General features: G+C 50.0%; 1 protein-coding gene across 2 annotated transcripts; it reads left to right on the forward strand.

Annotated features, from left to right (window-relative positions):
• Positions 1-24,900, forward strand: LOC134747230 (histone acetyltransferase KAT2A). 2 transcript variants are annotated; one of them, XM_063681833.1, is made up of 20 exons: positions 1-188; positions 2,145-2,323; positions 2,676-2,805; positions 2,940-3,085; positions 3,572-3,796; positions 6,472-6,521; positions 7,327-7,492; positions 7,843-7,981; positions 9,891-9,971; positions 10,981-11,156; positions 12,686-12,818; positions 12,949-13,021; positions 13,101-13,176; positions 13,878-14,022; positions 14,686-14,846; positions 15,003-15,080; positions 15,873-15,995; positions 23,329-23,419; positions 23,906-24,032; positions 24,586-24,900. In XM_063681833.1, exons 1-20 carry the CDS (start codon positions 86-88, stop codon positions 24,650-24,652), a joined length of 2,469 nt encoding a protein of 822 aa, XP_063537903.1. In that variant the 5' UTR covers positions 1-85; the 3' UTR covers positions 24,653-24,900. The 2 variants fall into 2 exon arrangements, with proteins under 2 accessions (XP_063537903.1, XP_063537904.1); XM_063681834.1 differs by having other exon boundaries at positions 1-167; positions 24,586-24,898.
• Positions 24,901-25,930: the final 1,030 nt, after the last annotated feature.

Consider the following 25,930-nt stretch of genomic DNA (forward strand, 5'->3'; position numbering starts at 1 on the left):
AAACAATTCATTAAATCTTACAATTGTGGCCGAAACGGCCTGAAATTACGTGTTTTGTAATAATTTTAGTGTTTGTGCCGCCAAAATGTCTCAGTTGCCGGATGATATTGGAGATATCACCATGGCTTCGGCGGAGGCAGATTCTTCACAAACTCACGGGCATGAAGGTCTAAAAGAATATTCTAAAAGTAATGGTATTTTTAATACATTGTAGAGAAAATACTTATAATTCTGATTATTGTGTATATTTGCCGCATATATTCGAAAGCTAGACAAAGCAGCATCTTCCGAAAGTTTAGAAGCTGTACTACACACTAAATAACTAATTTTAGAGTTAATAAAATAACGTAGGTCGTAAGGACTTTTTTTTTACTTTAAAATATCTTCTTATTCGTATATTCTTGACAGTATAACTGTAATCATAATTCAGATATGTACCTGTGTTGTAATTTTTCTTAACAAATTTTAGCAGCTACTGTGTTACATATGTAGATATTATAATTGAAATACAATATACTGATGAGCAATATGTTTTAAATGTGCAAAACAACCTTTGTAAAGCTTTGATTTTATTGAAAATATTGAACTGTTGTTTTTACTGGAAATCCATACTAATATTATAAATGCGAAAGTCTGTCTGTCTTTCTGTCTGTGTGTTCCCTCTTCACGCTTAAACCGCTGAATCGATTTAGATGAAATTTGGCATAGAGATAGGATGAGTCCCTGAGAAGGACATAGAACAGTTTTTATCCCGAAAATCATGCCTTAAGAAAGTAAAAAGCGGGGTGGAATTGAGATAATGAAGTGCCTGCTACTTTGTATGCATAATATGCTCAAATTGAATTGCTATGAGGCTTTTTCCAGGCGCTATACTTAGTTTAGCTGCTGTTACTAAGTCCACGCAGACGAAGTCGCGGGCAAAAGCTAGTATCATTATAAGTAAAAATCATGGCAGTGAAGTTATTTGTGCATTTTTTTCTGAGCATTTTAGCCATGCTGGATTCCCAGTACTTACATAAAGTGCACCCCAAATATTTGTCATTTCACACACTTCAGTTGCAATTAAGTTTTATGCCAAAAATGACATTTTTAGGGTTCCGTACCCAAAGGGTAAAAACGGGACCCTATTACTAAGATTCCGCTGTCCGTCTGTCTGTCTGTCACCAGGCTGTATCTCATGAACCGTGATAGCTAGACAGTTGAAATTTTCACAGATGATGTATTTCTGTTGCCGCTATAACAACAAATACTAAAAAGTACGGAACCCTCGGTGGGCGAGTCCGACTCGCACTTGGCCGGTTTTGATACAAGCTTTCATCGCTGACTGTACTTTTCTTTCATCAGTCAACTAATAATAGTGCGACATAAAATAGTAGATATTAAATAAAATGAAACAAAAATTTCCATACTAAATTGTTGCCATGTCTAAGCGTTTTACGTCAAAAATGTGACAGTTACGTAGGAAATGGCGCCCTCATTTATTTTTTACAATTTCTTGTCGGACTATACTCACAGAAAATATTCTAACAAACCAAAACACAATGAGGTTGCAATGTTTTATAAAAGAGTCACCTCTACTGTCCATCATCAGATCAGCTTGATGGTACCATAATATTGCATTGTCAGTTTTAGCTCAATCAAATAATGTGAAGTGGGTCTTACCTCGCTTGCAAGATTAGACCCAAACATACGTACATACATTTGCAAGTTAAATAATAATATAAATAAATAGATAAAAGTTTAAATAAAAAAGCCTTTTATTTCTGGGTAACAATACTTAATCTAAGATTTAAACCTAATTTGTCTGTATGGAAAATTACTTCAGAACCCTCCTAAGAGGTATAAGCCTCTTCCATATTCTTCAATTTTTTTCGGTCTTGGGCCTCTCATATCCAGCTGGCCCCCGCTACTTTAATTATGTCGTCAGACCAGTGTGTTAATGGCCGTCTTCTCTTCCTTTTTCAATCTGGACCTTTCCAGGTTGTCGTGTGTAAGGTCCACCTCTCGTCCTTGCAAGTTAAATAAAAGCTTTATAAAAAGAAAACAAAGATAAAAGATCTAACTGACCATGAAACAACTGCATTTATAACTTGTTTATAAATACATAGAGAGTTTAATAACTTGGCCATAATATTATGTTTTAGCAACATCAAGTGCCAATTCCGAGGACACAGCCTCCGGTAGTGCTGCAACCCCCGCCGGCAGCGAGGGCCAAGCGTCCCGCCAGTCCAACCTTCAGCGGATACAGCAGCGCAAGCAGCAGGTGTACAACTGGCCGCATAACAAGAAATTGCTGAAGCTCGCTATTTACTCGGCATGTCAGGTGAGAATCATTTCCACTGTGACATTTGACTTAATAATATACGTTTAATGTAGGACGACAGGTGAGAATATTCGGAGATAGCAAAAAGCTGTTACTTAAATTTGAGCCCTATGTGTAGCAGGCTAAAATTGCCTTTAAAACGGGCGTGATCCTTTTCACTAATGAGAAATAAGGTAGCCACCGCGGTGCACAAAAGAAACAGTGACTTTTGTTTAATGTAGGGTTTGGGCGAAAAAATCATTTGAGATTATGCGCATGCGATTACTTTATTTATTGGGTGTAACAGCGAATGGGTTTCAGCAGGTGAACAAAGAAACAAAGATGGCATAAATCAATGACAAACAATTTCCAGACCCCGGACTGCAACTGCACGGGATGGAAGACGCCGATGCCGCAGCAGGCCATCAAGGCTAACGCGCGCGCCGACAGCCAGCCCCTGGCTACCTTCAACGATCCTTGCCGGAACTGCAACCATATTTTAGGTAAGACCCCAGACTGCAGCTCGAGAGTAGGTACTCTTTCGTAATAAAATAATTCACAAAATATATTCTCAAATTCCTGTCAGTTTGTTTTATCAAATTCTGTATATCATTTTAAAATTTTACAATATTTGCAGAAAAACATGTGACCCAACTGCAAGGTCTTCAAGTATCGGAAGTGAACCGTCTCCTGGGCGCTGTGGTGGACGTGGAGAACATCTTCATGTCCATGCACCGTGAGGATGATCATGACACCAAGCGAGTTTACTATTATCTGTTCAAAGTGAGTTCAACTTAGATAGACGATAATGATTTACAATACAATTTGAGACATTAGATAGACAGATGGTCTATTGGACTATTGCTGTCCCAGTAAATGTTGCTAGGTGGTCACCGAATGGAGGAAGGGAGGCAAGTTTTTAAAGTAAAGATTTATTTGTTTACTATGGCATAATTTGATTAAGCATTTGCGTTTGTGAATAAATTAAATTAAATTAAATAATCATTTATTTTCAGGCATGGCCCAAACAAAAAACGAAATAAAAACTAAACAATAATATTTTGAAGACAATATGTTTTGTGTTCGTTAAATGATTGTATTTTAATTGTTAATGATATCCAACTAGGGTATAAATCAAACTATTTTATGAAAAATAATAATATTTTATAAAACGTCCATCGTGCAAGTTGATGAATGTTTTTTTTTTCTGGAATGGGGCCCAGTTTTTGTTCTCTATTTCAGAAATTGTAATTTGTATTTCCTTCGCAGCTCCTTCGAAAATGCATCCTCTCCCGCTCCAAGCCCACCATCGAGGGTCCCCTCGGGCAGCCGCCATTCGAGCGCCCCTCCATCGCCAAGGCCATCACCAACTTCGTGCTGTACAAGTTCAACACTTTACCCCAGAGGGAGTGGCAGACTATGTACGACCTGGCCAAGATGTTTCTCCACTGCTTCAATCATTGGAACTTTGAAACCCCCAGTGTCAGGAAATTGGTGAGTTAGCCATCTATAAACATTCCATTTTCCTTTTCATTATACAATAATATGTAAGTTGGGGATTACGTCAGATACCTACACTTTTTTTAGTGATGCGCATTTATGTAGAAGATGGTTGGATCACTTTGTACTATCGCAGTCGGCGGTGCTCTCCGTTCGCAATGTTTATGTAAATAACAATTGTGTTACGTGGTCGGACCATTTTCCTATATTTTTGGAATGTGACCTTAATGTTATAGTTCCTAGACTCTCTAGAACAACAAGACAGGTTCACGTAGATAAAAATGTAATATGGGGGGAGAGAACGACGGAACAAATTGTTGTTTATCGCAACGAAATGTCATCAAAGACTGCGTTTAATAAATTTTCCAATAGAATTAGAGTCCTGTGCCGATAGGTATTGTCAGGAACAGGGACATAAAAAAGTTTTGGACCGGCTATATGACGAAATCGTTGGTGCGCTTAAGAGTGCAGCGACTGTCGGTCGGGGAGACAGGAAACCGAGGGCTAAGAAACGGATTGTAGGTTGGAACAAACATGTTAGTGCCGCTCACCGGGTGGCTAGACAAAGGTTTTATGATTGGATAATGGCTGGAAAGCCTGAAAGTGGTATTCTTTTTAATGAAATGCGTGACAGTCGCAAGGTCTTTAAATCGCGCTTGAAATGGTGCCAAGATCATGAAGATCAAATAAAGATGGACATAATTACCTCTCATCATTCAAAGAAGAATTTCCGCTCCTTTTGGAAGGCCACAAATAAATTAAAGCCTTTGAATGGTCACCCGGCTAGCGTGGGGGGCGTTAGTGATCCTAAAAGCATTGCCAACCTCTTTAAGGATCATTTCGTTATAAAATCGGCTTTAGGCCCAACGAAGCTGGGGGGGCTCGATAGTGAGACCGAGATAGAGAGTGTGGGTCCTAGCCTTACGGCTAAGGACATTGCCAAAATTATAAAATCAATGTCTGGAGGTAAATCCCCGGGATACGACGGTCTCTCTATTGAGCACCTCCAACATGCAGGTCCCCACATATCGAGAGTGTTGGCAATGTTTTATACCTTGTGTATTAGGCATTCTTATCTGCCAGATAATCTAATGCGGACGATCGTCGTACCTATTGCCAAAAACAGGACCGGAGACCTGGCGGATAGGAGTAATTACAGACCCATTTCGTTGGCAACAGTCATGGCAAAAATACTTGATAGTGTGCTTAACTCCCAGTTAAATAGCCATGTTAAACTGCATGATAACCAACTAGGTTTTCGACCACAGTTATCTACAGAGTCGGCGATCCTGTGTCTTAAGCACACTGTCAGGTATTATGCCAAAAGTAAAACCCCGGTGGTGGCCTGTTTCCTCGATCTATCTAAGGCTTTTGACCTGGTTTCCTATGACCTACTGTGGAAAAAGCTGGAAAATACAAGTTTACCGCAGGAAACCATTCGCATTTTTAAGTATTGGTATGGAAACCAGGTCAACAGTGTTAGATGGGCAGACGCGTTGTCCGATGAGTACAGGTTGGAGTGCGGGGTGAGACAGGGGGGGTTGACCTCACCTACGCTCTTTAACCTGTACATCAACGGACTAATCGAGGCGCTCAGTAGAACCCATGTCGGCTGTCATGTGGATGGAGTCTGTGTTAATAACATAAGTTATGCAGACGACATGGTTCTGTTGAGCGCGTCAGTGTGTGGAATACGCAAACTCTTGAAAATTTGCGAAGCGTATGTTACTGAGCATGGCCTTAAATATAATGTGGCCAAAAGCCAGCTCATGGTGTTTGAGTGCGGTCGCAAGAACACAACGGAAGTCCCTGGGGTTTGCCTCAATGGTACCCCTATAGATAGAGTGGACCATTTTAAGTACTTAGGCCATGTGATCGCGACCGACCTCAAAGATGACAGGGACATAGAAAGGGAACGAAGGGCCCTGTCGGTCCGGGCGAATATGATCGCTCGCAGATTTGCAAGGTGCTCCAAAGAGGTGAAAGTTACATTGTTCAGGGCGTTTTGCACTTCCCTCTACACCTGCAATCTGTGGGCTCAGTATTCGCAACGGGCATATGGGGCTCTTAGGGTCCAGTACAACAATGCGTTTCGGGTGTTGATGGGGCTGCCTCGTTTCTGTAGCGCATCGGGGATGTTCGCGGCGGCGCGCGTGGACTGTTTCTACACTACCATGCGTGCACGCGCGGCATCCCTGGTGCGCCGGCGCCGAGTGCGCGGCAGTCCCAACAGCATTCTGCGATTGATAGCGGACAGGGTTGACTGTCCCTACTTGTCACACTGCGAGGGATTGCATTCTCCCGTAAGTGTTATTTTGTTTTAAATTTAAGTCTAGCTGTACCTACCTACTAACCCCTTAGTCTTGTAAGTGTTACTAATAAAATGTGTCTTTGTTACATGAAATAAATGTATTGAATTGAATTGAATTGAATATACAAAAGGAAAGCTCATCAAAAAACTTGTACGCATCTGCGAATAAATTATACAATACAGTAAAGGCTCGTAAAGAAACATATGGAAATGTCTGTAATTTAAATTAAGAAAACGTGGGGACTGTAGCAAAAACCATATTGGTCGGTTACTTAAATACATACATACAGAAAATGAAATCATATTCGAATTATACTGATAATGCGTTAATCGATTTTTATTTCATTTTTTTTTTCAGCAAGTTTCCAACCCAGAAGATATATCTGCGTATCAAATAAACTACACAAGGTCAGTAAAGAAAAATTATAGTCACCATTTTTCTTTAGTACCTAATCAGTCAGCTTTAAACGCTACGACTATAGTGTGCGGCGCATCATCGTCAACCTCCTATTAAGGTATTTGATATACTTATATGCCGATTTAAAGTAGACTAACGCTACTATCATGTTGTTGCACTTAAATGAGGTTGTGATATAGTTTTCATATATAAAAACTATTCGAGGACATTTACCCAGGGTGGTGCAAAGTAGGCATGTTTTATTTACGGTAGTTTGCTTCTAAAAAGGATGTCACCTATAACTGAAATAAAACGTTTATGTTTAATACAGTTGCTCAAAAAGTGGTACTTTTGCGGCTGCGTAGCGTGCGAGAAGCTCAATTTCTCGAACTAGTGCTTTTTACTTTTTAGTTCCAAACTACTTTCGAAACGCAGTTTTTATGTAATTTAGCTTGAGCAGGTACTGGGGCCTCACTCGTTACTCCTCGGTGTCGTTGAGCAACCCGCGCCGGGCCCGCGGCGGCCGCGGCCGGGGCGCGCACGAGTATGAAGGTATCGCGGGCTGCGGCAGCTCAAGTATCAAGGGCTGTATAGGTACTTTTGGTTTTGGTTTGGTTTGGTGGTATGATTCTACTAATGATATATTAATTTATTATTTTTTCGCAATTGTATTAAAAAACGTCGTTTACAACACGTGTGAAATGTCTTTTTACCACTCGTACCGAGTCTGGCCACGAGCTGAGAGCGAGACCTCGGTACTAGTGGTAAAAAGACATTCTTTTCACACTAGTTGTAAAATGTACTATTTCCCCCTAGGTGGCTAGTATTCTGCCACGTGCCAGCCTTCTGCGACTCGCTGCCCCACTACGAGACCTCGCTAGTGTTCGGGCGCACATTGCTTCGCGCCGTGTTCAAGTCCGTCTGTCGGCAGCTCATGGACAAGTGCCACTCCGAGCGCGACCGCATGCCGCCGGAGAAACGGGTAAGTGCGACTCCAATGGTTTTATTTTTTTAAACATAGGTGGGGACAATTTTTCACTTAGTCAAAAAACCTTTTTTCGAATGGAGTGGTGCCCCCCTTAAAAATACTTTTTTTTTTTATTTGAACTTCTAAACCAATCCTACAAATTACAGAAAATATAGCTTATATTTTTTGAGTAAAATTGCTGTGACATACTGACAGACGGACGGACAGAAAAACGGACATGACGAAACTACGAGGTCTAGTTTTTGCCATTTTTAGCTATGGAACCTTAAAAAGTGTCCCAAAATTAAACTACATTTTTCGTTCTTACATTAATTTGCCGTTGTAAAGACTTATTTTATTTACAGGTGCTGGTGTTGACTCACTTCCCGCGCTTCTTAGCTTTGCTAGAAGAAGAGATATTCAGCGCCAACTCTCCCATCTGGGACCCTGAGTACAAACAGGTCCCACCCAACCACCTTCAGGCTATTCTGGACAATAAGACCAGTAAGTTTGCCATTACCATTTCCACGAGTCAAAATTCGCCATTTTGAAAACAATCTAAAAACCGATTCGAAAAAAAACGTTATTAAACCTGCTCACGAATTTCATGAGAATCTGTTGAGAAATAAAACCTGTAAAGGAGAACAAACGAACAAACCAAAGAGTTTTTGCTTAATGAATACGAAAAAAAAACAAATACGAACGAAGACTTCGCGCTAACTAGGTCAAAAATAATTATGCCGTCATCATATTTACAGCTCATTCATTAACAATTCATCAAAATTTGACAAGCAGAGTTACCGCATAATGTAAGGAGACGTACAACGCCATCAATACCAGGTCTAAGGAACTCTCCGCGCGAGCTCGGATTTATACCTACGAATCCCGTTCCCTTTACGGTACCAAGCCAGTTGGTTGCCACACGCGCTAACGCACGCACGTCACCGCGCGCTCGAATACGCCAGAGATCATACGAAAGAAATGTCTTCGCAACGACAAAATAGGTCAGCTTATAGTGTGAGTGTGAGGATGCAAGAATACCAAAACAAATAATAAATTATCGTTTTTTATTTTTCCGACATATGAAGAAAAGTAAGTAGACATTCTCAATATAGGTACTTACACCTACTGTTATTATTTTTACGATAGTTACCAGCTACGTAGGTACTGTTAAATTGTTTTAAAGATGCAGGTAATGTTTTTTATGACACATTTATAGTTAGATATCTACCTAAGATACCTAAGTATTTGAAAGAAGCGTCGGCAACCCTAGCGTTGTGCCGGCGCGCGCGGTGCGGGGAGCGGCGCGTTGAAGGTCACTCCATTGTATTTTTGTGTAGGTATTAAAAGTAGGTATTTGCGTTTTCTTGTTCGTAAGAACTAATAATATAATCTGTGTCAATACCAAATTCGAAGCACGAATTTGTCTAGACTTTACACATGAAGAATCAAAGAATCGTTGTAGTACAGCCTCAGCATCATTTGCCAGTCACGTTTTATTTGTATTTCCACTCAGCATGGTTACCGCTCATTTTCTCCTAAACTGGGTCAAATCTCGACCTGCAGGCCCACACGATAACGTATCTCCGATAGTGCATCATTCAGATATACTGATTTTATCTCTATTTATTATAAAAATGTAGTAGTGTATAGTAGATGTTAAAGTGAAAGTAAATATTGTTCTAGAAGTGTAATTTAGTGCAGAATGTGGCTTGATATTTTTAGCGGGAACAGGATATTAAGTTTTATACCATATTTTACTGAGGGCCGTTGTCGTTAAAGTCGTTGAGTATATGATGATATTACATCATTAGGATTTATTTATTAGCTGCCTTTCCACAATTTCCACATGAGAGTTTTCAATAGTAAGTCTTCATCAATGTCTTCTTTAAATCGTTTAATTTTCAGAGGATTTAAACACTCGTATATAAAAAGACTACACAACCTGTTAATCTATTTCCTTGGAAAATACTATTTAACATATAAGTATGTGGTAGGCAAATACAACCACTCCCGTAAAAGTTTCCAACGATAGTCCAGATCAGAGGTAAAACTAAACTTTAAAAAAATCTTAGTATCGACACAACTGGTTTTCTCGGTATGCAATTATAAAATCTTAATATCGAAACAATTGGTATTCTCGGTTTACATTTATAAAATCTTAATATCGACACAACTGGTATTCTCGGTTTACATTTATAAAATCTTCATATCGACACAACTGGTATTCTCGGTTTACATTTATAAAATCTTCATATCGACACAACTGGTATTTTTAGTTTACTTTTATAAAATAATTTTGTAATAAGAGTTAATTTTGGACTATAGTTTAGAGCATTTCCTCGAGACAGATAATTTTCCCTCTTATTTAGGGCATTCTAACATCACCATCACTATATTTGATAACTTGCAGCGCCGCGGCGGGGTGAATTCGAGCGGGTGACGACGAGCGGCGACAGCAAGGATGGGTTCACCACCGTGACGCTCTCTGCTGGTAAGTTGGCACACAGCACAGCACACAGCATCAGCATCATTATCATCATCCTGTATATATATAAGTATTTGTATATATCGTAGTAACATTATTGAGCTTACTGTGGGACTAGGTCGATTTCTGTAGGTAAGATTGTCCTAATTATATTAGGTGTTTACTAACTACTGCCCGCGACTACTGGAATTTGTACCTCTACATAATCCAGTAAATCCCACCCTACTTTTCACCCCCTTGAGGGATGATTTCCGTGATAAAAATTATCCTACGTCCTTTCCTTATTGTCTCCATAGCAAATTTCATCTAAATCTGTTCAACGCCAACGGTTTAAGCGTGCATAATTTTAAAGAAAACTGAAGAAAAAAATTCGACAATAAAATAAAAATCGTCCCAAAAATTTAAAAAATAATGCATACTATCCCCCGCAGCATGGTACCGGACTTAGCAGCGTTTTCTTCGCAGTCAAATCAAATGATACTTCGCATAGAAATAGAACTCCTAAAAAACGTAATTATTTAGTTATACATTGTGATACAAGTGTGCTACGTTAGCATTACACACGACTCGATATTGTGCACGCGAGCTGTAAGCGAGCGCACAATAAGAAAGCCGATGTGTGTAATGACCAATGCACACGCGTTTCATAAGACGTTTTTCAACATACTTGCGAGGAAAAAAAGGAAACTTTCATATTAATCATACTGCCTGCCGCGCCTCGCGCCTGCCGCGGGCGGGCCGGCCGGGTCGCGGCAGGCGGTCGAGGGGCGCCGGCGACCGCCAGTCCGTGTTGTCAAATCTACTCCACCAATTTAAGAAGGCTCCGTTTCCTTAGCAATCAGTTACCTTCTTAATTCAGTTCGATTATCATTCATTACCTAACAAGTTCTATAATATAATGAAAAAGCACGCGTGATTAAAATCTAGGATTATGAGCCTAAAAGCGGTTCAATAACTTGCATGTTACGAGCGAGTGTGTTGATAAATGTCAAATGAATGTACTTTGTAAAAACAGGTTCAATAAAACAAGAGTCCCTCAAACGTGCTGCCGAATCCCGAGGCGAAGCTGCCGGCGCCGCCGGCGGCAAGCGGCGCCGAGTCGTCGAGGACAGCGCCGACGACGTCAGCGAGCGCTGCGTGGCCGACATCGTGGCCACCATCACCGACCCCGCCTACATGTGCGGGCCCGACGTGAGTAGCCGACATGCCACGGACGACGACGTGTCGTGAAGACAGCGCGGACGACGTCAGCGAGCGCTGCGTGGCCGACATCGTGGCCACCATCACCGACCCCGCCTACATGTGCGGGCCCGACGTTAGTAGCCGACATGCCACGGACGACGACGTGTCGTGAAGACAGCGCGGACGACGTCAGCGAGCGCTGCGTGGCCGACATCGTGGCCACCATCACCGACCCCGCCTACATGTGCGGGCCCGACGTGAGTAGCCGACATGCCACGGACGACGACGTGTCGTGAAGACAGCGCGGACGACGTCAGCGAGCGCTGCGTGGCCGACATCGTGGCCACCATCACCGACCCCGCCTACATGTGCGGGCCCGACGTGAGTAGCCGACATGCCACGGACGACGACGTGTCGTGAAGACAGCGCGGACGACGTCAGCGAGCGCTGCGTGGCCGACATCGTGGCCACCATCACCGACCCCGCCTACATGTGCGGGCCCGACGTGAGTAGCCGACATGCCACGGACGACGACGTGTCGTGAAGACAGCGCGGACGACGTCAGCGAGCGCTGCGTGGCCGACATCGTGGCCACCATCACCGACCCCGCCTACATGTGCGGGCCCGACGTGAGTAGCCGACATGCCACGGACGACGACGTGTCGTGAAGACAGCGCGGACGACGTCAGCGAGCGCTGCGTGGCCGACATCGTGGCCACCATCACCGACCCCGCCTACATGTGCGGGCCCGACGTGAGTAGCCGACATGCCACGGACGACGACGTGTCGTGAAGACAGCGCGGACGACGTCAGCGAGCGCTGCGTGGCCGACATCGTGGCCACCATCACCGACCCCGCCTACATGTGCGGGCCCGACGTGAGTAGCCGACATGCCACGGACGACGACGTGTCGTGAAGACAGCGCGGACGACGTCAGCGAGCGCTGCGTGGCCGACATCGTGGCCACCATCACCGACCCCGCCTACATGTGCGGGCCCGACGTGAGTAGCCGACATGCCACGAAAACTACGCCCACGTTTTCTGTAAACCTAAGTAGCCACCATCACTCACCACATCTACAATTGCGGGTGCTGTTCATTTTTATTTTAATATCACATTGTGGCAGGGTCGCCATGTGAAGTTATCAAAATATGGACGTTTTTAACCCTGTTTTTGCGATAAACTAAAATCAATTTATGGTATTCACTGTACCATAAATCAAACCAGTATCTTCAGCATTTGCGGCTGACGCTTATAACCTCTTAGGCTTCCCAGCGGCATAGCATAGCATAGTACGATTTTTATCGCCTGTCACTATGCCTGTCACTTTCCCACTTACATACTTTTTAGAACGTGACAAGCGATAAAAATGCGACCACGCTACAACCGCAGATCACGATTTCACCCATCAAAATTTTTCGAGTAAGTATATGTATTCTTGAAAGCCTAAAAGGCATGAGCGTCTTTAGATCGGATATTTGATTCAGTTGATTTGTTGTATCATCTGCAATCTCATAAAATGTAATTTTTACTTGCAGGCATTGTTTCAAATGCAAGCGCCGCGCGATGAGGCCGCCAAAGTGGAGGAACAGCGGAAGATGATAGAGTTCCATGTCATCGGGAACTCTCTCACTGGACCCGTAAACAAACAAACCATGCTCTGGCTCATAGGTAACACACGTTAAGTTACTTAGTATTACTTGGGCGAGAGAGCAATCAGAGCAAGCCGACCGAGGATATATTTTTCATGAGAAAATACAACTTGCATAGAAGTACTTATAAGAAGTGTTTATTTTTTCAGGTCTTCATAACGTTTTCTCTCATCAGTTGCCAGAAATGACCAAAGAATACATCTCACAGCTAGTTTTTGACCCGTAAGTAATTATCCAAAAATTTAATTTTTTACTGATTTGACATTTCAAATATTGTTTTCAATATATGTTTATGTTTTAGAAAACACAAGACGTTAGCTTTGATCAAGGAGGGAAGACCAATCGGAGGGATATGCTTCAGGACTTTCCACTCACAGGTATCTTATTGTCTCTTCAATTAGCCTCATGCATGAAGTTTATATTTGAACGAAATATGTTTTATTCGGATGTTTGTTACCGTTATATCATGTTACAAATGCATTTGCATGTTTAAATTACCATTTAATTACTTAAAATTATAAATAAAAAGTACAAAAATTTGCCCGCGAAAAGCTAGTGAGCGAAACGCTCGAAACGCCACGTGACGTCACGCGTTCGACAGATTAGTGTCATTAGTAGCAAACGTCAGTTGGGCCGCCCAACGTGTGACGTCATCACGCTCTGTCGAATTCGCGCCAAAAATTATGAGCGTTTCAACCGCTCAAAAATTTTCAACATTTTAAATATTTTTTAATAAAATAATGTTAAGGTTTACAAAAGTATTTTTATCATTTCCGGTGTTCCAACGATATAAATTATGAATCCAAAAATAAAAATAAATTCATGCATGTAGCTAATTTCCGACTATTTATTTGGTATCTAATTCACGGCTATGTCATAGTTTCCTCTTTTCAAACCTTCACACACAACACACACATGGTGGGTAACAACTATCAATAGGGTTTCCTTAAATGAAGCGGGACTTCTGATATTTCAGTATTCAGTATTCAATAAATATAATTCAGGCGCCACATGTAACACTGTCAAAACTGTCTTAAAATGTCGGCGGTGATTTTGAACTAAATTTGATTCCATTTAGGGTTTCAGCGAAGTGGTGTTCTGCGCGGTGACCTCCAACGAGCAGGTGAAAGGCTACGGAACACATCTGATGAACCACCTCAAGGACTACCACATCCGGAATAACATCCTGCACTTCCTGTCTTTCGCTGACGAGTTCGCCATTGGTAAGGATGCTGGCAGGTTAACACGATGTAAACCGTATGTTTACAGAATCAACGTTTGTAATTCCTACATATTAATCTTAAAAATAATAAATCAGTAGGTATAGGTACAAAAACTTGTCATGTGACAACCCCGTGCCGACACTCACAGCTCGGTCATAACATAAAACTGCGGCGCGCAAAGAAGATTCACGGTTCGTGCGCAGTTATAACTTTCAATTTTCCTTGCAGGCGGCGAGTATAAAAGGTATAATTTTATACCTAAATCTGACTTTTGTGAAGGAGTGAACTTTCTGTACGGTAGTACTATTAGTTATTCTGTGATAACACGACAGTTAAAACTCGAAATTAAACTATCGTGAGACATATTTCAAAATATTTAGATCAGTACGGTTTCACTTGCTATTTTTTTTAATTGCTTTTGGCGACATGTTTCGGATTCATCGGGAATCCTTCCTCAGGCACGAGTGTCCGCGGCGGTTGTACACCATGCACTGCCCGCGCCGCCCGCCTCGTCGCTCGTTGCCGCGGACACTCGTGCCTGAGGAACGATTCCCGATGAATCAGAAACATGTCGCCAAAAGCGATTAAAAACAATAGTGAGTGAAACCGTACTGATCTAAACAGTTTAAACTCGCTTTAAATTCCTTATTATTTTCTGTACAGGTTACTTCAAAAAGCAGGGCTTCAGTAAGGACATCCGGCTGCCGCGCGCCATGTACCAGGGCTACATAAAGGACTACGAGGGAGCCACGCTCATGCACTGCGAGCTCAACCCCCGGATAGTCTACACGCAGTTCACGTCGGTCATACGCCGGCAGAAAGAGGCATGCCACGTTTCATATTTTCTGACAGATAAGACCAGTATTTTATTCCTTTCCTTTTTTTTTTAAACTAAACGGTATTGATAGTGTTGTAACTGAGTAAGGTACGTATACATACGATAATGTAGTAAATTCAAGCATTTTTGTTTTCGTTTTCAGATCGTTAAGAAATTGATAGATATGAGGCAGAAAGAAGTTAGAAAAATTCATCCCGGACTCACCTGTTTTAAAGAGGGTGTAAGTATATATTTTTTTTACATATATAAAAACTTAAATCATAGTAGGAATCCCAGGTTGTTTGTTCGTAATTGCAACACAGTCGTAAAACCATAACATTGTGAAAATTCAAGTTAATACATCCGCAATAACGGGCCACGGGGTGTACTAGCAACGGCGCGCCGCGCCTTCTTCAGCGGTGATGACTACGACAGCTCTGTAATGACCAGATAAGAATCCGATATCGGATCAGAAAATGTGTAAGCGGTCTAAAGATCCAAGGGTTTCGGAACGCACGCTCGAAGCTGACGCCCATCGCCGTGCATTTGTTTTAATCAATACTTGCATCGGAAGTGGATCGGAACGTACTATCAGGGACATTGGCGGTGAACCAGTTTATAATTTTTTTACCTCAATCGTTACGAGCGAGCTAAACTCCGCCTCCCATATAAATAGAGATAATTAAAAGGGTAAAAGCAGGTAATGAGACAATGGTAGGAAGGACAGTTTATTAGTTATTGTTTAGGCTAAGCTTCGCCTCCCCATAAAGATAACCAATGAGGATGCATTTTGGATTCCTTATCTTAGTAAATGCCGGCCGTCACAAAGACAATGGACGGCAAAAGCTTTACTTGAGCTTACCTTTTTTTTCAACCTACATTTTTGCCATGCTGTCGGTCATCACTTTTATGCTATCGCCGCCTGCAAGATATTTAAACGATTTTTGCCCTTAAGGTGGTTCACCGCGAATGTCCCCGATTGTACATTTCGTGGCTGAGCCGCTAGAGTGTAGAGTGTGTGTTGTGTGCACAGGTCCGCAGTATACCCGTGTCGTGCATCCCCGGGCTGCGCGAGACGGGCTGGCGGGCGGCGCGCGCGCAGCCCGCCGACGCGGCCGCCGACGACGTGGCCGCGCTCCGCACCGTGCTGCACGCGGTATGTATAGTGTCTCGCAGCCCGCCGACGCGGCCGCCGACGACGTGGCCGCGCTCCGCACCGTGCTGCACGCGGTATGTATAGTGTCTCGCAGCCCGCCGACGCGGCCGCCGACGACGTGGCCGCGCTCCGCACCGTGCTGCACGCGGTATGTATAGTGTCTCGCAGCCCGCCGACGCGGCCGCCGACGACGTGGCCGCGCTCCGCACCGTGCTGCACGCGGTATGTATAGTGTCTCGCAGCCCGCCGACGCGGCCGCCGACGACGTGGCCGCGCTCCGCACCGTGCTGCACGCGGTATGTATAGTGTCTCGCAGCCCGCCGACGCGGCCGCCGACGACGTGGCCGCGCTCCGCACCGTGCTGCACGCGGTATGTATAGTGTCTCGCAGCCCGCCGACGCGGCCGCCGACGACGTGGCCGCGCTCCGCACCGTGCTGCACGCGGTATGTATAGTGTCTCGCAGCCCGCCGACGCGGCCGCCGACGACGTGGCCGCGCTCCGCACCGTGCTGCACGCGGTATGTATAGTGTCTCGCAGCCCGCCGACGCGGCCGCCGACGACGTGGCCGCGCTCCGCACCGTGCTGCACGCGGTATGTATAGTGTCTCGCAGCCCGCCGACGCGGCCGCCGACGACGTGGCCGCGCTCCGCACCGTGCTGCACGCGGTATGTATAGTGTCTCGCAGCCCGCCGACGCGGCCGCCGACGACGTGGCCGCGCTCCGCACCGTGCTGCACGCGGTATGTATAGTGTCTCGCAGCCCGCCGACGCGGCCGCCGACGACGTGGCCGCGCTCCGCACCGTGCTGCACGCGGTATGTATAGTGTCTCGCAGCCCGCCGACGCGGCCGCCGACGACGTGGCCGCGCTCCGCACCGTGCTGCACGCGGTATGTATAGTGTCTCGCAGCCCGCCGACGCGGCCGCCGACGACGTGGCCGCGCTCCGCACCGTGCTGCACGCGGTATGTATAGTGTCTCGCAGCCCGCCGACGCGGCCGCCGACGACGTGGCCGCGCTCCGCACCGTGCTGCACGCGGTATGTATAGTGTCTCGCAGCCCGCCGACGCGGCCGCCGACGACGTGGCCGCGCTCCGCACCGTGCTGCACGCGGTATGTATAGTGTCTCGCAGCCCGCCGACGCGGCCGCCGACGACGTGGCCGCGCTCCGCACCGTGCTGCACGCGGTATGTATAGTGTCTCGCAGCCCGCCGACGCGGCCGCCGACGACGTGGCCGCGCTCCGCACCGTGCTGCACGCGGTATGTATAGTGTCTCGCAGCCCGCCGACGCGGCCGCCGACGACGTGGCCGCGCTCCGCACCGTGCTGCACGCGGTATGTATAGTGTCTCGCAGCCCGCCGACGCGGCCGCCGACGACGTGGCCGCGCTCCGCACCGTGCTGCACGCGGTATGTATAGTGTCTCGCAGCCCGCCGACGCGGCCGCCGACGACGTGGCCGCGCTCCGCACCGTGCTGCACGCGGTATGTATAGTGTCTCGCAGCCCGCCGACGCGGCCGCCGACGACGTGGCCGCGCTCCGCACCGTGCTGCACGCGGTATGTATAGGCAGCCCGCCGACGCGGCCGCCGACGACGTGGCCGCGCTCCGCACCGTGCTGCACGCGGTATGTATAGTGTCTCGCAGCCCGCCGACGCGGCCGCCGACGACGTGGCCGCGCTCCGCACCGTGCTGCACGCGGTATGTATAGTGTCTCGCAGCCCGCCGACGCGGCCGCCGACGACGTGGCCGCGCTCCGCACCGTGCTGCACGCGGTATGTATAGTGTCTCGCAGCCCGCCGACGCGGCCGCCGACGACGTGGCCGCGCTCCGCACCGTGCTGCACGCGGTATGTATAGTGTCTCGCAGCCCGCCGACGCGGCCGCCGACGACGTGGCCGCGCTCCGCACCGTGCTGCACGCGGTATGTATAGTGTCTCGCAGCCCGCCGACGCGGCCGCCGACGACGTGGCCGCGCTCCGCACCGTGCTGCACGCGGTATGTATAGTGTCTCGCAGCCCGCCGACGCGGCCGCCGACGACGTGGCCGCGCTCCGCACCGTGCTGCACGCGGTATGTATAGTGTCTCGCAGCCCGCCGACGCGGCCGCCGACGACGTGGCCGCGCTCCGCACCGTGCTGCACGCGGTATGTATAGTGTCTCGCAGCCCGCCGACGCGGCCGCCGACGACGCGGCCGCGCTCCGCACCGTGCTGCACGCGGTATGTATAGTGTCTCGCAGCCCGCCGACGCGGCCGCCGACGACGCGGCCGCGCTCCGCACCGTGCTGCACGCGGTATGTATAGTGTCTCGCAGCCCGCCGACGCGGCCGCCGACGACGTGGCCGCGCTCCGCACCGTGCTGCACGCGGTATGTATAGTGTCTCGCAGCCCGCCGACGCGGCCGCCGACGACGTGGCCGCGCTCCGCACCGTGCTGCACGCGGTATGTATAGTGTCTCGCAGCCCGCCGACGCGGCCGCCGACGACGTGGCCGCGCTCCGCACCGTGCTGCACGCGGTATGTATAGTGTCTCGCAGCCCGCCGACGCGGCCGCCGACGACGTGGCCGCGCTCCGCACCGTGCTGCACGCGGTATGTATAGTGTCTCGCAGCCCGCCGACGCGGCCGCCGACGACGTGGCCGCGCTCCGCACCGTGCTGCACGCGGTATGTATAGTGTCTCGCAGCCCGCCGACGCGGCCGCCGACGACGTGGCCGCGCTCCGCACCGTGCTGCACGCGGTATGTATAGTGTCTCGCAGCCCGCCGACGCGGCCGCCGACGACGTGGCCGCGCTCCGCACCGTGCTGCACGCGGTATGTATAGTGTCTCGCAGCCCGCCGACGCGGCCGCCGACGACGTGGCCGCGCTCCGCACCGTGCTGCACGCGGTATGTATAGTGTCTCGCAGCCCGCCGACGCGGCCGCCGACGACGTGGCCGCGCTCCGCACCGTGCTGCACGCGGTATGTATAGTGTCTCGCAGCCCGCCGACGCGGCCGCCGACGACGTGGCCGCGCTCCGCACCGTGCTGCACGCGGTATGTATAGTGTCTCGCAGCCCGCCGACGCGGCCGCCGACGACGTGGCCGCGCTCCGCACCGTGCTGCACGCGGTATGTATAGTGTCTCGCAGCCCGCCGACGCGGCCGCCGACGACGTGGCCGCGCTCCGCACCGTGCTGCACGCGGTATGTATAGTGTCTCGCAGCCCGCCGACGCGGCCGCCGACGACGTGGCCGCGCTCCGCACCGTGCTGCACGCGGTATGTATAGTGTCTCGCAGCCCGCCGACGCGGCCGCCGACGACGTGGCCGCGCTCCGCACCGTGCTGCACGCGGTATGTATAGTGTCTCGCAGCCCGCCGACGCGGCCGCCGACGACGTGGCCGCGCTCCGCACCGTGCTGCACGCGGTATGTATAGTGTCTCGCAGCCCGCCGACGCGGCCGCCGACGACGTGGCCGCGCTCCGCACCGTGCTGCACGCGGTATGTATAGTGTCTCGCAGCCCGCCGACGCGGCCGCCGACGACGTGGCCGCGCTCCGCACCGTGCTGCACGCGGTATGTATAGTGTCTCGCAGCCCGCCGACGCGGCCGCCGACGACGCGGCCGCGCTCCGCACCGTGCTGCACGCGGTATGTATAGTGTCTCGCAGCCCGCCGACGCGGCCGCCGACGACGTGGCCGCGCTCCGCACCGTGCTGCACGCGGTATGTATAGTGTCTCGCAGCCCGCCGACGCGGCCGCCGACGACGTGGCCGCGCTCCGCACCGTGCTGCACGCGGTATGTATAGTGTCTCGCAGCCCGCCGACGCGGCCGCCGACGACGTGGCCGCGCTCCGCACCGTGCTGCACGCGGTATGTATAGTGTCTCGCAGCCCGCCGACGCGGCCGCCGACGACGTGGCCGCGCTCCGCACCGTGCTGCACGCGGTATGTATAGTGTCTCGCAGCCCGCCGACGCGGCCGCCGACGACGTGGCCGCGCTCCGCACCGTGCTGCACGCGGTATGTATAGTGTCTCGCAGCCCGCCGACGCGGCCGCCGACGACGTGGCCGCGCTCCGCACCGTGCTGCACGCGGTATGTATAGTGTCTCGCAGCCCGCCGACGCGGCCGCCGACGACGTGGCCGCGCTCCGCACCGTGCTGCACGCGGTATGTATAGTGTCTCGCAGCCCGCCGACGCGGCCGCCGACGACGTGGCCGCGCTCCGCACCGTGCTGCACGCGGTATGTATAGTGTCTCGCAGCCCGCCGACGCGGCCGCCGACGACGTGGCCGCGCTCCGCACCGTGCTGCACGCGGTATGTATAGTGTCTCGCAGCCCGCCGACGCGGCCGCCGACGACGTGGCCGCGCTCCGCACCGTGCTGCACGCGGTATGTATAGTGTCTCGCAGCCCGCCGACGCGGCCGCCGACGACGTGGCCGCGCTCCGCACCGTGCTGCACGCGGTATGTATAGTGTCTCGCAGCCCGCCGACGCGGCCGCCGACGACGTGGCCGCGCTCCGCACCGTGCTGCACGCGGTATGTATAGTGTCTCGCAGCCCGCCGACGCGGCCGCCGACGACGTGGCCGCGCTCCGCACCGTGCTGCACGCGGTATGTATAGTGTCTCGCAGCCCGCCGACGCGGCCGCCGACGACGTGGCCGCGCTCCGCACCGTGCTGCACGCGGTATGTATAGTGTCTCGCAGCCCGCCGACGCGGCCGCCGACGACGTGGCCGCGCTCCGCACCGTGCTGCACGCGGTATGTATAGTGTCTCGCAGCCCGCCGACGCGGCCGCCGACGACGTGGCCGCGCTCCGCACCGTGCTGCACGCGGTATGTATAGTGTCTCGCAGCCCGCCGACGCGGCCGCCGACGACGTGGCCGCGCTCCGCACCGTGCTGCACGCGGTATGTATAGTGTCTCGCAGCCCGCCGACGCGGCCGCCGACGACGCGGCCGCGCTCCGCACCGTGCTGCACGCGGTATGTATAGTGTCTCGCAGCCCGCCGACGCGGCCGCCGACGACGTGGCCGCGCTCCGCACCGTGCTGCACGCGGTATGTATAGTGTCTCGCAGCCCGCCGACGCGGCCGCCGACGACGTGGCCGCGCTCCGCACCGTGCTGCACGCGGTATGTATAGTGTCTCGCAGCCCGCCGACGCGGCCGCCGACGACGTGGCCGCGCTCCGCACCGTGCTGCACGCGGTATGTATAGTGTCTCGCAGCCCGCCGACGCGGCCGCCGACGACGTGGCCGCGCTCCGCACCGTGCTGCACGCGGTATGTATAGTGTCTCGCAGCCCGCCGACGCGGCCGCCGACGACGTGGCCGCGCTCCGCACCGTGCTGCACGCGGTATGTATAGTGTCTCGCAGCCCGCCGACGCGGCCGCCGACGACGTGGCCGCGCTCCGCACCGTGCTGCACGCGGTATGTATAGTGTCTCGCAGCCCGCCGACGCGGCCGCCGACGACGTGGCCGCGCTCCGCACCGTGCTGCACGCGGTATGTATAGTGTCTCGCAGCCCGCCGACGCGGCCGCCGACGACGTGGCCGCGCTCCGCACCGTGCTGCACGCGGTATGTATAGTGTCTCGCAGCCCGCCGACGCGGCCGCCGACGACGTGGCCGCGCTCCGCACCGTGCTGCACGCGGTATGTATAGTGTCTCGCAGCCCGCCGACGCGGCCGCCGACGACGTGGCCGCGCTCCGCACCGTGCTGCACGCGGTATGTATAGTGTCTCGCAGCCCGCCGACGCGGCCGCCGACGACGTGGCCGCGCTCCGCACCGTGCTGCACGCGGTATGTATAGTGTCTCGCAGCCCGCCGACGCGGCCGCCGACGACGTGGCCGCGCTCCGCACCGTGCTGCACGCGGTATGTATAGTGTCTCGCAGCCCGCCGACGCGGCCGCCGACGACGTGGCCGCGCTCCGCACCGTGCTGCACGCGGTATGTATAGTGTCTCGCAGCCCGCCGACGCGGCCGCCGACGACGTGGCCGCGCTCCGCACCGTGCTGCACGCGGTATGTATAGTGTCTCGCAGCCCGCCGACGCGGCCGCCGACGACGTGGCCGCGCTCCGCACCGTGCTGCACGCGGTATGTATAGTGTCTCGCAGCCCGCCGACGCGGCCGCCGACGACGTGGCCGCGCTCCGCACCGTGCTGCACGCGGTATGTATAGTGTCTCGCAGCCCGCCGACGCGGCCGCCGACGACGTGGCCGCGCTCCGCACCGTGCTGCACGCGGTATGTATAGTGTCTCGCAGCCCGCCGACGCGGCCGCCGACGACGTGGCCGCGCTCCGCACCGTGCTGCACGCGGTATGTATAGTGTCTCGCAGCCCGCCGACGCGGCCGCCGACGACGTGGCCGCGCTCCGCACCGTGCTGCACGCGGTATGTATAGTGTCTCGCAGCCCGCCGACGCGGCCGCCGACGACGTGGCCGCGCTCCGCACCGTGCTGCACGCGGTATGTATAGTGTCTCGCAGCCCGCCGACGCGGCCGCCGACGACGTGGCCGCGCTCCGCACCGTGCTGCACGCGGTATGTATAGTGTCTCGCAGCCCGCCGACGCGGCCGCCGACGACGTGGCCGCGCTCCGCACCGTGCTGCACGCGGTATGTATAGTGTCTCGCAGCCCGCCGACGCGGCCGCCGACGACGTGGCCGCGCTCCGCACCGTGCTGCACGCGGTATGTATAGTGTCTCGCAGCCCGCCGACGCGGCCGCCGACGACGTGGCCGCGCTCCGCACCGTGCTGCACGCGGTATGTATAGTGTCTCGCAGCCCGCCGACGCGGCCGCCGACGACGTGGCCGCGCTCCGCACCGTGCTGCACGCGGTATGTATAGTGTCTCGCAGCCCGCCGACGCGGCCGCCGACGACGTGGCCGCGCTCCGCACCGTGCTGCACGCGGTATGTATAGTGTCTCGCAGCCCGCCGACGCGGCCGCCGACGACGTGGCCGCGCTCCGCACCGTGCTGCACGCGGTATGTATAGTGTCTCGCAGCCCGCCGACGCGGCCGCCGACGACGTGGCCGCGCTCCGCACCGTGCTGCACGCGGTATGTATAGTGTCTCGCAGCCCGCCGACGCGGCCGCCGACGACGTGGCCGCGCTCCGCACCGTGCTGCACGCGGTATGTATAGTGTCTCGCAGCCCGCCGACGCGGCCGCCGACGACGTGGCCGCGCTCCGCACCGTGCTGCACGCGGTATGTATAGTGTAACACTGCAAATATGTTTTAAATTTAAATTTCCTTGTAATGTTACTTTTGTATGTATGTAAGTTTATCACGAAATAAATGATTTATGTAAACGGAGTCTTACGTACCGCTGCTTGCAATAAAGTACCACATTTCAATATTTATTGCAGGTAAAGAACCACGCAGCCGCCTGGCCGTTCTTGAAGCCGGTGGACAAGACGGACGTTCCTGACTACTACGATCACATCAAATATCCCATGGGTAAGATACATTTTTAAAATTGCGATCCTTTCAACGTGAAAGTTTCAACTCGAAAATTTCTGTACAATTACTAATGAGTAAAATCAAATCAAATTGGACTTTTTCCAAGAATTAATTCCCAGCAAGCTGGAAATTAATTCCCCACGCTATTTTTGGATCTAATTTGATTGTCTTAGAGGTTCTGTTTTAAATTATAATATTCCTTCAATTTTTTAAATCATTTCGCAACTTTTTGGTTACTTTCTGCAACTTACAAATTTAACTCGTACCACAGTACTGCTTGAACTGTCATTCTCTCAATGAACAGTTATAGAAACTTGTTCGACAAAACATAATATTATTGAAAAAATGGGGTCTCTTTGACCATTGAGGTAACTTTGATCAAAACCTTACGTAATTTATTAAATGTCAATTACGTCCTAATATTTTTTGCCAAATTAAATTATAAAAGGATTATCCCCAACATCGATCAATGTTTGTTTACAGATTTACGCACGATGGGCGAGCGCCTGAAAGCGCGCTACTACGTGTCAAAGAGGCTTTTCATCGCCGACATGACGCGGATCTTTACCAACTGCCGCACCTACAACTCGCCCGAGACAGACTATTACAAGTAAGTTCTTCCAACAACGACAGTCAAAATTACTATTTAATTTCTCATGCTCTGAAAGTAGGTTGTTGAACTTAATAGGAAGTGTGCAGAAAGTGATGTTTCTGCTCTAGAACATTTTACTTTCCAAATACGCCTTTTTTACGATTAGTAATTAAAATTTGGTTTTAAATGGATTTGTTGTACAATTTGCATTCTGATATTTAACTCTCCATTCCATATATAACAATACTTTTACCTAAATTATTAATTGAAACTATAAAAGTGTATACTTAGGCATGTGTATTTTAATTTCATCGTATTTGAAATGAAAAGTAGTGTTTAACTTGCGTGAAAGGCCTCGTTCATCGATCATTTCAGCCTCGGATTATTACTACCTCGTCTGTAATGAGTGGGTTCCTGAGTTATGGATGTTATCTATGTATCTCGCCTAATACCCATAGCACGATCTGTTTAAGATTGTCCCTAAATATTTATTTATTAATTATTGAATATATTTCCTTTACAGATTATATTATAAAACAAATATATAATAATAATATATATTTTTTAACAGGTGCGCAAACACGCTGGAGAAGTTCTTCCAAACGAAGATGAAGGAGGCCGGGCTGTGGGACAAATGATCGGAGTTCAGTTTCGACGCGTTTTTCCTGCGAGAACTCCACAACATCCCCGCCGCCACCCTTGCGGCAAACACCACCGAGACTTGAATCTTTACTGTTCGAATACATAAGTGCACTTTTACCCCATCGTCCACTTTAGCCCCTTCCTTCACATTAACCCCGGCCACCCCTATGGGAACTTAGGGTTGATAACTATCGATCGGGTATTATATAGTCCAACAAGAAATTGTAGAAAATTATTGAGGGCGCCACTTCCACGTAACTGTCACATTTATGACGTAAAATGCTTAAACATGGCAACAATTTAGTACGATTTTTTTTTAGTTCCATTTTTTTTAATTTCTACTATTTTATGCCGCACTATATGTAAACTATCGATCGATTGGTGTGGTAACACCCTTACTTTGAGATGTAAGATATTTCAACGATGGTAGTTTTATAAGTCGATAAGAAATTAAATAATCGTTGTTACCTATTGCTAAGATTGATGTTATTTTCAAATTATGGTGTAGTATTCAGTATTTTTTAATGTGGGCAATTGGCACTTAAAAGTGTACCATTTACTTTTTTCGAAAATCCTCCAACTTATGGGTTATTTCTACTGAGAATCACGAGGACTATCGATTTAAAAAGTAGAAAATATGTCCCCAAAAAAATGAGTTTTGTAACGCATTTGTATGGACCATTACAAAACTAACACCCGAAATTTGTATGAAAAACTGGGGACAATATTTTTCTTTGTCTCATTCAATAGTACTCGCATGAGTCTAAATAACCCAAAAGTTGGTTTTTCGAAAAAAAAAGTAAACGGTAGCATTTTTTTTCTGAAAACCCCCATGGCATGTACTTTAATCATTGCATAGGTCTCCTTAAACAATTTCTTTTACTTCTCACGCAATCTATAGCCAGCTATTTCGATGTTTAATTACTCTTTATTTTTCTGGCTAATAATATCATTGATTGTTATCTTTAGATACTTCATTTATAGTACTAGTTTCAATTTACTAGTGTAAGGGTGGCATTATACCTGTCCAATTTATTTGTGCAATGTGTATTTGCGTCTCACATATTGCTTAGTGAGAGAGTGAGACGCAATGCACATTGGACCAAAAAATTGGACAGATGGTACCAACCTAGATGAAAATATAGAAATGAAGTCTAATGTATATCGATACTTATACCTACCTATATATTATAATACCATGTAATATTGTGCTGTAAGATAAATTCCTGTTAATGTAAGCAAAAGAGTGTTAAATTGGTTAGGTATAGGATAGA

Source organism: Cydia strobilella, chromosome 14 (assembly GCF_947568885.1).
Source record: "Cydia strobilella chromosome 14, ilCydStro3.1, whole genome shotgun sequence".
NCBI classification, from domain to species: Eukaryota; Metazoa; Arthropoda; class Insecta; order Lepidoptera; family Tortricidae; genus Cydia; species Cydia strobilella.